Below are 14,518 nucleotides of genomic sequence, written 5' to 3'. Positions count from 1 at the left end.
GTTTGTTGTTTTAACTGTGAGTGTGTGTGTATGTTTGCATAAAGGAACAATAAATAGAGGCCATTCAGTCCATTCTACCATTCTTGGCTGATCTGTATTGTGGTTCCATTCTCTGCCGTAACCCTAATTTTTAGTGTCATAGAGCTATATAAAATAGAAACAGGCCCTTCGGCCCAAATTGTCCGTGCCAACCAAGTTGGTATACTGCCCACAACATAATTTACCTGCATTTGGCCCATATCCCTCTAACCCTTCCTGTCAATATATCTATCCAAGTATCTTGAAATAGTACATGAACAAGCACTTCTGCCCACAATGTCTGTCCCAAACATGATGCCATTTTATGTTCTCCTCTGCCTGCATGTGATACATATCCTTCCAGTCCCTGCATATCTATGTGCCTGTCTAAAAGCCTCTTAAAGACCAGTATCATATCTGCCCCAACCACCACCCCTAGCAGCACGTTCCAGGCACCCATTACTCTCTGAATAAAAATCCCCGCACATTTCCTTTAAACTTTGTCCCTTTCAACATAAAAATATGCCCTCCAGTATTTGACATTTCCACGCTGGGAAAAGATTCTGATTGTTTCTCAGTTATGCCTCTCATAATTTTATATACTGCTATCAGGTCTCCTTCAGCCTCCAATGCTCCAGTGAAAGCAATCCAAATGTGTCCAACCTCTCCTTATAGCTAATACTTGCTGGTCCAGCCAGCATCCCAATAAACATCTTCTGGGCAATGCTGTGAGAGAACCCAGGGCAACCTAGGTCAGAACTGAGAAGATGTGGGAACGCTATGTTACAGTTGTACATGATTTTGGCCAGGGTGCATTTGGTAATCTGTTATGGGAAAGATGCCATTAAGTTGGAAAGAGTGAGATAAGAATTCACGGAAATATGGCCAAGACTCCAGGGTCTGAGCTAAAGGGAAAGGTTGGCAGATTAGGACTATATTTCTTGGAGCGCATGAGTCTTTGGGGCAACAGCAGAATTTCACTGGATCTCTTTCCCGCAATGCTGAAAACCCAAATTGAAATGTTTATTGTTTCTTTCTCCACACATGCTAGCTGACCTGCAGTGTTTCCAGCACTTTATGTCTTTATAGAAACATAGAAACGTAGAAAATAGGTGCAGGGTGTAGGCCATTCGGCCCTTCGAGCCTGCACCGCCATTCAATATGATCATGGCTGATCATCCAACTCAGTATCCTGTACCTGCCTTCTCTCCATACCCCCTGATCCCTTTAGCCACAAGGGCCACATCTAACTCCCTCTTAAATATAGCCAAAGAACTGGCCTCAACTACCTTCTGTGGCAGAGAATTCCAGAGATTCACCACTCTCTGTGTGAAAAATGTTTTCCTCATCTCGGTCCTAAAAGATTTCCCCCTTATCCTTAAACTGTGACCCCTTGTTCTGGTCTGTGACCCCGTGTTCTGGACCCCTTGTTCTGTGACCCCTTATATTCCAGTATCTCAGTTTTATTTATTTTGAAAACTTGTGTGTGAGTGTACTGGTGAGTGAGTGAGTGAGTGAGTGAGTGAGTGCAGAGTGAGTTCATGAGTGAGAGAGGAAGTGTGTGAGTAAGAGGGGGCTTTAGAGGAAGGAGGTGAAGGCTTTGGCAAGGGTGCAGAAGAGGTTTGTCAGAAAGCTGCCTGGATTAGATTAGCTATAAGAGGGGATTAGACAAACTTGGATTGTTTTCTCTGGAGCATTGGATGCTGAGGGAAGACCTGATAGACGTATATATAACATTTTGAGAGGCATAAATAGGGTGGACAGTCAGAACCTTTCTCCCAGGGTGGAAATATCAAAGACTCGATGGAGGAAATTTAAGGGCAGAGTTTAAAGGACAATTTTCTTACACAAAGAGGAGTGGGTTCCTGAAAGCCGCTGCCATGTGTGGTGGCGGAGATCACCGTACTCACTAGTGGAGTTTAAGAGGCTTTTCGACTGGACTATGGCTATGTGGGGAATGTGGGGTATTGATCACATATGGGCAGAGGAGATTATTTAACCTGGCATCATGTTCAGCACATACATATTCACCCTGTTCCAGTGCTATACTGTTCTATGACCTCTGTGAGTTAGCGTGAGCAAGGAACAGTGGATGAGGCAACAATATGAGTCATACCTGGTGCCAAATTGCACGGTCTGTGGTAATCGGAGCCTCGCTCCCCATTGGTCATAAACCTCACCTGAGCATCACCGCCCTCCCGCAGCAACTGCAGCCTGCTGCTCCTGCTGTTTTATCCTTATAAGGGATGGAATGTGGAGAGGGATGGTTAACACCAAAGATCGGTATAGGATCTTTGGTTGACACTGAACCCGTGCCTGCCCGGGGCTCACTCTGCGCAGCAAGGCGCTCCCACTCACTGACTCATTTCTGTACAATGTATCTTGGCACAGACGGACTTTGGGGTGCATGTCCGTGGCTCCTTGAAAGTGGTGATTCAGGCAGATAGGATAGTGAAGAAGGCATTTGACATGTTTGCCGTCATGGAACATAGAACAGGACAGCAGAAGAACAGGCCCTTCGGCTCACAATGTCTGTGCCCAGCATGTCTGTACTTGTGTAGCTACTTTCAGGGAGTTATATTCTTGAACACTAAAATCCCTCAGTAATTTAATGCTGTTGAAGTTTATGCCATTAATTGTATGTTTTCATCTATCATTTGACCTCACACTTGCTCGGATAAAACTCCATCTGCCATTTCTCTGTCTATTTTTGCAGCTGATCTAGATCGCACTGTACACTTTGACAGCCTTCCTCACAGTCCATGATCCTAGCAATCTTGGTGTAATTTGCAAATTTGGTAACCAGCCCGTCTACATTTGAGTCCAAGTCATTTATATATATATTACAAACAGCAGCGGTCCCAGCACAGATCCTGCACAAATCCTCTGGTCACAAACCTCCTGCTGAATATTATCCTTTCACCACAGCCCTCTGTCTTCTATCAGTAAGCCAGTTCTGAACCATTACGAGCAAGTCACTGTTAGTCCCGTGCATCGTAATCTGGATCAGCCCACTATGGGGGACTTGCTAATGCCTTGCTAAAGTCCATGTGGACAACAACCTCAATGATCACCTTCATCACCTCGTCAAGTTGGTAAGACATGACCTGCCGTGTTCAGAGCCAAGTTGACCAACCCTAATTAACCTATTCTCTACCAAATAGTAGAAATCCTATCCTGAGGAATCCTCTCGAACAGTTTCCTACCACTGAGATGAGGTTCTTCGGCCTATAATTCCCAGAATTATGCTTTCTGCTTCCCTTTTTAAATAAAGGAACAACATTAACTACCCATCAGTCCCCCAGGACCTCGCCTCTGGATAGAGAAGATGCAAAGATTACATCCAGGCTCCTGCAATCTTGCCTCTCTCAATAACCTGGGATAAATCCCATCAGGTTCTGGGGATTTATCCACCTTCCACCTTCTGGGGATTTATGCTCTTAATAATAATAATAATATTTTTTTATTGTCATTGCACGTCAGTGCAACGAGATTTAGTATGCAGCTCCAACCGATGAAAAAGAAAAGTAAAATAAATAAATAATCTGTGTGTCGTGACCATCCGAGGGAGACAGTCCAGGGGGGATGGGGGGAACTCAGCAGGGCCGGTTCAGAGCCGCTATAGCTCTGGGAATAAAGCTGTTTCTGAGTCTGGAGGTTCGGGCGTAGAAGGCCTTGTAACGTCTGCCGGAGGGAAGTAGTTCAAACAGTCCATTACAAGGGTGTGATGAGTCTTTATGGATGCTGACGGCCTTCCTGAGGCACCGTGTGTGGTAGATGCCCTCTAAGGCTGGTAGCTGTGTCCCAATGATCCTCTTCTCTCTGTGGGCGACGCGCTGAAGAGCTCTCCTCTCCGCCTCCGTGCAGCTGAGATACCACACAGAGATGCCATACGTTAATATGCTCTCTGTGGTGCAGCGGTAGAACGTTGTCAGCAGCTGTTGGGGCAGTCCAGTCTTTTTTAATGTCCTCAGGAAGAACGGTCGTTGCTGTGCCTTCTTGACCAGTGCAGCGGTGTTGGTGGACCATGTGAGGTCCTCTGAAATGTGAGTGCCCAGAAACTTCCAGAATTAATGGTGGTGATGGCTTGATTAGGAGCTGAGCGGTCTCTACCTGCTCCTAATTCTTATGCTGCATGGACTCATATTCAGACAATACTCCATGATGAGATATGCAGGGACACATTGGGGCAATTTATAAAGAGAATTTTAAAAGAGAAGAAGAAAACAATAAATGATATAGAAAACTTTTCAGAGCAGAGTACCAGGCAGTTAATAGTACAGTTCCCAATGCAAGCAGATGGAGGTCATTATTATACATGAGATTGGGGGGGGGGGGGGGGGGATACAGATGTGCAGAAGAATCTTCTGTGTTTCAGATCGAAATGCTACGTCAGGAAAGGGTGAGAGCTGGGGTACGGGAAAGGGTGGAAATGTGAGAGAAGACTCCATCAACAATATAGAAGGGACGCCACATCTAAAAAAGATGGGCATTTCATAGTTCTGGGGTGGAAGGCCTCATCTTGAGAGCAGACGTGGTGGAAACAGAGAAACTTGGAGAAAAGGATGGCATCTTTACATGAAGTGAAGCCAGGGTAGCTGTGGGAATCAGTGGGTTTATAATAAGTGTCAGAGGGTCAATTGTCTCCGTAGATGTAGTCAGAGAAATTCAGAACCGGGAACAAAGGGTCAGAAATGGTCCAAGTAAGTATGAGAGTTGGGTAAATGTTAGTAGCCAAACTGATAACATTGATACGTTCTGTTCAGATGCAGGAAGCAGTATCGATGCAGCTACTGATGTAACAGTGAAACAGTTGGGGAGGGGTACAAGGCAAAGTTTGGAAAAAGGACTGTTGCATGTAGTCAACAAAAAGAATGGCATAGCTGGACCCATGTGTGCCCGTAGCTACACCTTTGATTTACAGCAAACAGAAAGTCAATAGGGAATTTGATCAGGGTAAGAACCGGTTCTGTCCGGCAGATGAAGTGTTGGTGAAGGGGAACATAATTTACATTTCTTGTTCAAAGAAGCAGAGGATTTTAAAATACCTTTGGACAGCTTTGTAGAATGGAAAGGTTGAGAGGGACTTGGGCCAAACGTGGGTAAAAGGAATTAGCTTAGATGGGCATATTGGTCTGTATGGACGTTTGACTGAATATAGACACAAAAAGCTGGAATAACTCAGCGGGACAGGCAGCTTCTCTGGAAAGAAGAAATGAGTGATATTTTGGGTTAAGACCCTTCTTCATAACCTGTTTCCATGCTGAGATTCTATGACTCTCAGCTGGGTTTTAAGACTTTCCTAATGGGAGTGGAGTTGAAGTCTAGTTCCAGTCTCAGTTTAGCTCTACTTCCTGGACATTGAATCCCAACCATGCCTGTGATGCCCATATCTCTGGAACAAATGGGATAAAAATGCTTCAGTGGGCTGATGTGCAACCTTGTGGCACAATGCTGTATGGAGTCCACGCCCTGTTTAATTTGCTGTCATGTTCTGATGATTCATTGTAACAGGAAGACCTTGCTCACAGGCAGCTCTAAGCTTTCTCCTCATCTTTAGCTCCCAAGGTGTGGCTCAGCAGTCTTTGCAGGTTAATTACCAAATAAGGTAAAGTATCTGCAGCCTGCGAGCCAATGGAATGAACATAGTTTAACCCCTAGAGTGCTAGCGACTCCTGTTCAAGGTGTGCCCGCAGTGCCGACATCAGCAGACATCAGTCTAGAGAAAGGTCATAACCCAAAACATTGTCAACCCATTTCACACGACAGATACTGACTGACCAACTGTTACTCCAGCAGTTTAATTTTTGCTTAAAATTCCAGTATTTGCAGACTCTTGTGCCTGCAGGTAATGTCCGGGTAGCAAGAGGTTAAATCCAACAAGGATCAATTCACACTGAAAAAGGTACCGAAAAGGTTTAAGCCAGTAGGTTGGATATGTTACTGAATTACCAGCCAGATGTCTGGACCACTCATTTGGAGGCCAGAGTTTCATTCCCACCATGGTTTGCGTGAAAATTTGATTTAATGAATTAATTAACAACAAAATTAAAATTCTTGTATCAATGAAGATAAAGATTGTTGTAAATATCCCTCTGGTTTGTTCATATCCTTCACACAGGAATAGGAATACTGTAAATCCGAACTGGCCGATATGTGACAGTTCAGACCCACAAATGTAATTAACTTTAATACCCTCCTCAATACAGAGGCAACTGGGGATGAAGAATAAATGTCAGCCTCATCAGTAATGTTCACATCCCATGACCAAATTTATCCTAAAGAAATATTAGTTCTAAATGTGAATATTACCAAACCATTAAACTTGGATTAGTGATTAGATCTGTGATTGACTTTAGAGTCCAGGTGCCGAGTGGCTGGTTTACACACCTCCCCTGGCTTCCATTGGTTGGCTTAGTCACACGATAGAAATGTGGGTGGAGCATCACTTCCTTAAATACACTGGGCTGTGGTGGAGGCAGGTTGTGTTGAAGCTCGTCCTGCGGATTGCATTGATACCTGTCCACCTGAGGTAGAGTATAGATTGGGTTGGTCTTGATGAATTACTGATCTATTGTATTGGTTACTGTGTTCTTGTTTCGACAATAATGGATTTTTGTTCTGTTTCAGTCACTTCCCACTCGCTGTAAACCATGGCTGAAGATGAGATTGCTGCGCTGGTAGTGGATAATGGCTCCGGGATGTGCAAGGCTGGCTTTGCAGGGGATGATGCCCCCAGAGCTGTGTTCCCCTCCATCGTGGGACGGCCTCGACACCAGGTGAGACATTTAATGTAAAGCCTTGACTCCTAGCGTAGGGTTAACTGTGGGAAATATCTGACGTGGCATTGAGTCCTGGTGTGATTCCATGCTTTGCGTTATCTGTTTACTTGCTGTAGATGTGAATGGAATGTCCTATCTAAGGGTGTCTTGATATTTTCTGAACATATATTTTCGGGGCCTGGAGGAGCAGGAAATTGGTCCATGTAGTGATTCTAATTTTCCTTGGCCAGCTCAGGATATTCTATCTATGGTACTTCTGTCTTGAGTGCTTGAGTCCTTGGGTTGGTAGTTGTTGAATTTTGTAACTGTTGCCACTGTGGCAAACGATTTGTTAAAATATGACTCCAGTGATACCTGTTTCACCAGGTTGGCGGAACTGAAGAGCTTGTTTAAATGTTGCTGCTGTCTCTCTCAGCATGGTGACCATATAACCATATAACAATTACAGCACATCTCGGCCCTACAAGTCCGTGCCGAACAAATTTTTTTTTTCCCCTTAGTCCCACCTGCCTGCACTCATACCATAACCCTCCGTTCCCTTCTCATCAATATGTCTATCCAATTTATTTTTAAATGATACCAATGAACCTGCCTCCACCACTTCCACTGGAAGCTCATTCCACACCGCTACCACTCTCTGAGTAAAGCAGTTCCCCCTCATATTATCCCTAAACTTCTGTCCCTTAATTCTGAAGTCATATCCTCTTGTTTGAATCTTCCCTATTCTCAAAGGGAAAAGCTTGTCCACATCAACTCGGTCTATCCCTCTCATAATTTTAAAGACCTCTATCAAGTCCCCCCTTAACCTTCTGCGCTCCAGAGAATAAAGACCTAACTTATTTAACCTATCTCTGTAACTTAGTTGTTGAGACCACTGACTACAATCAAAAATGTCATCCTGTTTCTGCTGAATCTGTTCCCTTGATAGGGCTTTCCACTCTTGGACATCTGAGATGTGCTTCTGCTTCAGTAAATGTGGTTACACCTGCTCTTATGGATAATACTCTTGCCTATGTCTTTTTTTCCACCTTTTTAGTTGCCCTCCTACTCCATCAATCTAAAGAAGGGTCACAACACAATATATTGTCTGCCTTGTAATGTTTGCTCTCGGTTCCAGTATTTGTAGTTTCTTGTGTCTCTGATCACTGGCAGTGTCCAGCTCTTTCCTTCAATTTGAACAATGGGACTGCAAGTCATTTTGCCCGGAGGTTCAGCAGATAGTCGAGGAGTTAAGAAAGGTGGGAGTAGTTCCTATTAAATGATTTTCCTCTCTCAAACCTATGCCCTCTAGTTCTTGAATCCCCTAGTCTGGGTACAAGACTCTGTTCATTTTTCTATGATTTAATATATTTCTATAATATCCACCCCCACCCCTGGCCTCCTACACTCCATGAACTTCGAGCATGAGAAATGGCTGATACCTTGATATATATTTCACTCCCTCTAAAAAACACAGTCCTGAAAATGCATTTAAAGTTTTCCCACATTCCTAATTGACTCCTAATATCATGCTTTCATAATTTCTGAGATTATTTTATCATCATGATTCCAAAACTGAGGTGGATAGCAGAAAGCATTTTTTGTCTGAATGGTTTCTATGTAGATTGTGTGTTAGGAACTTTTGATACTTTGCTGTTGCTCAAAAGCTCCTGATTTAATATTGAATCATCCACTGTAATTTCTCCACTCCAGGGTGTGATGGTGGGAATGGGTCAGAAAGACAGCTACGTTGGGGATGAAGCCCAGAGCAAGAGGGGCATCCTGACCCTGAAATACCCAATTGAACACGGGATTGTGACCAACTGGGATGACATGGAGAAGATCTGGCATCACACCTTCTACAACGAGCTGCGAGTGGCCCCAGAGGAGCACCCTGTCCTCCTCACAGAGGCTCCACTCAATCCCAAAGCCAACCGGGAGAAGATGACCCAGATCATGTTTGAGACCTTCAACACCCCAGCCATGTACGTTGCCATTCAAGCTGTGCTGTCCTTGTATGCCTCTGGCCGCACCACTGGCATTGTGATGGACTCTGGGGATGGTGTAAGTCACACTGTGCCCATCTACGAAGGCTACGCCTTGCCACACGCCATCCTGCGTCTGGACCTGGCTGGCCGGGATCTCACTGACTACCTGATGAAGATCCTGACCGAGCGTGGGTACTCCTTCACAACCACGGCCGAGAGGGAGATTGTCCGTGACATCAAGGAGAAGCTCTCCTATGTGGCCCTAGATTTTGAATCTGAGATGCAGACAGCCAGCTCCTCCTCATCCTTGGAGAAAAGCTACGAGCTCCCTGATGGCCAAGTCATCACCATCGGCAATGAGCGTTTCAGGTGTCCAGAAACCCTCTTCCAACCCTCCTTCCTTGGGATGGAAGCTAATGGAATCCATGAGACCTGTTTCAACAGCATCATGAAGTGTGATGTGGACATCAGGAAGGATCTGTACGCCAACACTGTCCTGTCTGGTGGAACCACCATGTTCCCAGGGATCGCTGACCGGATGCAGAAGGAAATCACAGCCTTGGCTCCAAGCACCATGAAGATTAAGATCATTGCTCCACCAGAGAGGAAGTATTCAGTGTGGATCGGAGGTTCCATCCTGGCTTCTCTCTCCACCTTCCAGCAGATGTGGATCAGTAAGCAGGAGTATGATGAGTCTGGTCCCTCCATTGTCCATCGCAAGTGCTTCTAATTCATTGGAGATTAGAACTGATATAATGTTGCCTACGTTTGTATTTGAAATATCACTTTTTTTTATATTCTTCTCAATTTGTTTGCCCAACATTTGGGGGTTGGCATGCGGGGAGGGGGGGAGGGGGGGGGCAGGGGTAGGGGTGATCATATAGTTCGTAAAGTCTCCTGGTGCAGATTCAGAACAATTTGGGATTCAATCACTCGCGTTGACCTTTACGTATTTTTGAGGTGCTGGAGACTCTGACCTGAACTCTGAGCCAGTGACGTCTGCAGCCCACCCTTGCATGAGATTCTGCTGCTCCAGTATGAAGAGTGTTAATGGTCACCAACACAAATTGCACTGAAGCCAAATATAATTGATATATCCATAAAATTCTACTGAGGTTCTCATACAATGAAGCCAATCTCCCTGTGCCGGTTTACCATGTCTCAGTGGTTGAATTTTCTCCATTACTTAATTACTTGGTAATGGAATGCTGCTGCTCTGATAAGTAGACGAGCCAATGGGAAGATTGAACCACTTAACAAGTGGTGGTTCTAGGAAAAGTAACTTCTTGTGGAAGGTTGGAAAAGCATGTTAAACAATGAATTTGTATCTTTATCTGCCATTAACAAAGGTTTAATAAATGATGCATTTGAACAAAATCTCTTCTGTTTTGGAATTTGATCTTGCACTTCATAACGCTATGAAAAACACAAGTGGTGGAGTAAGTCAGTGGGTCGGAGTACATTGATTGGTGATATTTTGGGTTGGGGGCCCTTATTCCGTCTTTCTACGACTCTTGTGTGTAAGGAGGAACCGCTGATGCTAGTTTAAAGCAAAGAGAGACACAAATAGCTGAAGTAACTCAGTGGCACAGGCAACATCTCTGGAGAGAAGGAATGGGTGACATTTTGGGTCGCAAAGTTTCTTCAGGCTGCTCCAACTCATTTAGTCTGCAGAAGGGTCTCGACCTGAAACGTCACCCATTCCATCCCTCCAGAGATGCTGCCTGTCCTGAGTTATTCCAGCTTTTTGGGTCTATCTTGTTTCTCGCCAGATGTCAAATTGACAAAAAGCAATGTAATTCATTCAACTTGCCGTGCTGCTTTTGCATATACATGCAGATTTGCAATTATACAGGAGTAATTAAGGGGCAGTCGCCTGTCTCTGTCTGATACAAGTTATCAGGTTTTGATGCAGGGAAGGAGGGGGAGGGGGTAAAATAAAATGATTATTTCTCTACTTGTAGGGAGGAAATAATTGGTCAAAGAGATCACTGGAGGAGCAAAATAACATACTGAGGAACACAGCAAATCAGGTAGCATCTATGTAGGGAATGGACAGATGATATTTCTCGTCCTCTCCTGAAATATTGTCTGGCCATTCCCTCCATGGACACAAGATTCCAGCATCTCCAGTTGCTTGTCTGCAGAACACCAACACAAATGGGCTCATCAGGGGAGATATTTGGCAACTCTTCTCCAAGGGAAGTGAAGATGGAACCTAACTGAACATTTGGGATGTAAATGCGAGTTACAGAATTGGGGCAGTAGATGGAGTTGAAGGGCAGTCTAACCTGATCATATTGAGGATTTGGAGGTGATCAAATGGAAGATATCAAATGATTGAATTTTTTTTTTTAAAGAGTGGTTGTTTAAGAGTGGAAGAGCTCATGAATTCTGGTGTGACATTAGAGCTCTCAAGCCAATGATGAGGACGGGAGGCAGAAGGGACAGAGTATGAAGTCAATGTTGAAGAGGAAACTATCCAAGTCTATCCATTTACCTTCAGCTAATACCCTCTAATCCAGGCATCAGTCTGTTAAACCTCCCCGGGACCCTTTCCAAACCCTCCATATCCTTCCTGCCATGCAGCTACCAGTCTGCACACTATACTCCAAATGTGGCCTAAAAGGAGTCTTATAAAGCTGCATCATGTCTTCCTGACTCTTACACTTAATACCCCAACCTCTGAATGAAGTCACATGCCTTCTTTACCACACTATCTACTTGTGTTGCTACGTTCAGGGAGTTATATTCTTGAACACTAAGATCCCTCTATACATTAATGCTGTTGAGGGTCATGCCATTAGTTGTATGTTTTCCTCTTTCATTAGACCTCCCAAAGTGCAACACCTCACACTTGCTCGGATAAAACTCCATCTGCCATTTCTCTGTCTATTTTTGCAGCTGATCTAGATCCCACTGTACACATTGACAGCCTTCCTCTCAGTCCATGATCCTAGCAATCTTGGCGTAATTTGCAAATTTACGAACCAACCAGTCTACGTTTGAGTCCAAGTCATTTATATATATATATATATATTACAAACAGCAGTGGTCCCAGCACAGATCCTGCAGAAATCCTCTGGTCACAAACCACCTGCAGAATATTATCCTTCCACCACAGCCCTCTGTCTTCTATCAGTAGGCCAATTCTGAACCATTACAAGCAAGTCACTGTTAGTCCCGTGCATCGTAATTTGGATCAGCCCACTATGGGGGACTTTATCAAATGCCTTGCTAAAGTCCATGTGGACAACAACCTCAATGATCACCTTCATAATTTCCTCAAAAAGCTCAATCAAGATAGTAAGACGTGACCTGCCAGGTACAGAGCCAAGTTGACCATCCCTAATTAACCTATTCTCTTCCAAATAGGAGAAATCCTATCCTGAGGTATCCTCTCTAACATAGAAAATAGAAATATAGAAAATAGGTGCAGGAGGAGGCCATTCAGCCCTTCGAGCCAGCACCGCCAATCATTGTGATCATGGCTGATCGTCTCCAATCAAAAACCCGTGCCTGCCTTATTCCCATATCCCTTGATTCCACCAGCCCCTAGAGCTCTATCTAACTCTCTTAAATCCATCCAATGATTTGACCTCCACTGCTCTCTGTGGCAGGGAATTCCACAATTTCACAGCTCTTTGGGTGAAAATAAATGTTCTCACCTCAGTCCTAAATGGCCTCCCCTTTATTTGAAGACTGTCGCCCCTGGTTCTGGACTCGCCCAACATTGGGAACTGCGCTGGGTCCTGGTGCTAGGTCCCCCCAACCCTGGTAATCTCAGTGGCTGTTCCACTGGGTCTTCCCCATTCCCCTCAAACCATGTGACCCCAGCTCTTCCCCGCCCACACTACAGTCCTCATAGCCCCCCCTACCCCGACCACCCACCACCCCTCCACCAGACATCGCCTTGGCCTCAGTCCACTCACCTGCCTTCCTCCGGCCCCAACCCCCATCCCTGCCATGTGTTCACCATCCCCCCCCCCCCCTGACCTCCCCCTCTCAGATACCGAATGGTCGGTCCTCAGCAGAGACCTTTGTTCCCCTCCGTCCCCACCTCAATGAGTTCCGTGCACGCCACGATTTGGAGCTCTTCTTCAGTCGCCTCCGCCTCACACCGTTCTTCCATGGGAAGGAGTCCTCGCCCCCATTGATCTTCCTTGTTCCCATCTCCAACGGACCCCCTCCTCTTGGACCTCCCTCATGGCCATTGGTACAATGAAATTTGGGGGTCACTGTCCGACGTCGGAACGGGAGAACATTCTCATCAGCTTGGACTTCTGAATCAGCCACTTCCTACCGGAGACCGTGGTTCCCGAAGTCCACAGGCTGAGCTGGGTGGAGATTCACGCTGGCGACCCTCGGCAAAGGGATCCCAGGGCTCCGCGATATTGAAATCAACGCGGCCCGAGGCTGGGAGCTCCGCAAACCACAGCTCCATGATGTTGAAGCAGCAGGCCCAACATTCCAGAACTTCAAACAGCAATCCAGGTAAGGCATCGCCCGCTCGGCGATGAATCGAATGTGTATTTTAAAACCAACTGTTTAATTACAACATACAGTAGGATCTAAAAGTGTCACACTGTCACTGTCTGGTAGTCATTATCCTCTAGTCGTGGGGGTGGCGGATTGGGAGGAGGGGGGGGGGCACACAAGTGAAATAGCTTAGGGCCTCTCTTCATCTAAATCTGGCCCTGAATATGTGTCAGAGGGTCAATTGTCTCCTGAGATGTAGACGGAGAAATTCAGAAAAGGGAACAAGGTGTCAGAAATGGTCCAAGTAAGTATGAGAGTTGGGTAAATGTTAGTAGCCAAACTGATAAAATTGATACGTTCTGTTCAGATGCAGGAAGCAGTATCGATGCAGCTACTGATGTAACAGTGAAACAGTTGGGGAGGGGTACAAGGCAAAGTTTGGAAAAAGGACTGTTCCATGTAGTCAACAAAAAGAATGGCATAGCTGGGCCCATGTGTGCCCGTAGCTACACCTTTGATTTACAGGAAACAGAAAGTCAATAGGGAATTTGATCAGGGTAAGAACCGGTTCTGTCCGGCAGATGAAGTGTTGGTGAAGGGGAACATAATTTACATTTCTTGTGCAAAGAAGCAGAGGATTTTAAAATACATTTGGACAGCTTTGTAGAATGGAAAGGTTGTGAGGGACTTGGGCCAAACGTGGATAAAAGGAATTAGTTTAGATGGGCCGATTGGTCTGTATGGACGTTTGACTGAATATAGACACAAAAAGCTGGATTAACTCAGCGGGACAGGCAGCTTCTCTGGAAAGAAGAAATGAGTGATATTTTGGGTTAAGACCCTTCTTCATAACCTGTTTCCATGCTGAGTGATTCTATGACTCTCAGCTGGGTTTTAAGACTTTCCTAATGGGAGTGGAGTTGAAGTCTGGTTCCAGTCTCAGTTTAGCTCTACTTCCTGGACATTGAATCCCAACCATGCCTGTGATGCCCATATCTCTGGAACAAATGGGATAAAAATGCTTCAGTGGGCTGATGTGCAACATTGTGGCACAATGCTGTATGGAGTCCACGCCCTGTTTAATTTGCTGTCATGTTCTGATTATTCACTGTGACAGGAAGACCATGCTCACAAGCAGCTCTGAGCTTGCTCCTCATCTTTAGCTCCCAAGGTGTGGCTCAGCAGTCTTTGCAGGTTAATTACCAAATAAGGTAAAGTATCTGCAGCCTGCGAGCCAATGGAATGAACATAGTTTAACCCCTAGAGTGCTAG

At 45.2% G+C, this 14,518-nt stretch overlaps 1 protein-coding gene across 2 annotated transcripts in view; it reads left to right on the top strand.

Moving 5' to 3' along the window:
• Positions 1–9,602, top strand: part of LOC129696393 (actin, non-muscle 6.2-like) — a 65,601-nt gene extending 55,999 nt beyond the window's left edge. The window contains exons 1-3 of one of the 2 annotated variants that reach the window (XM_055634253.1): positions 6,421–6,550; positions 6,649–6,797; positions 8,493–9,601. In XM_055634253.1, the coding sequence (XP_055490228.1) occupies positions 6,672–6,797; positions 8,493–9,497 (1,131 nt within the window). In that variant the 5' untranslated portion in view covers positions 6,421–6,550; positions 6,649–6,671 and the 3' untranslated portion in view covers positions 9,498–9,601. Of the gene's footprint in view, positions 1–6,420; positions 6,551–6,648; positions 6,798–8,492 lie in introns of those variants that run through there. The other variant, XM_055634254.1, reaches the window with a different exon arrangement.
• The last annotated feature ends 4,916 nt before the right edge of the window (positions 9,603–14,518 follow it).

This window comes from Leucoraja erinacea, chromosome 4 (genome assembly GCF_028641065.1).
Source record: "Leucoraja erinacea ecotype New England chromosome 4, Leri_hhj_1, whole genome shotgun sequence".
NCBI lineage: Eukaryota > Metazoa > Chordata > Chondrichthyes > Rajiformes > Rajidae > Leucoraja > Leucoraja erinaceus.
Note: the sequence above shows the minus strand (reverse complement) of the source record. Positions and strands in the feature narration are given on the sequence as shown.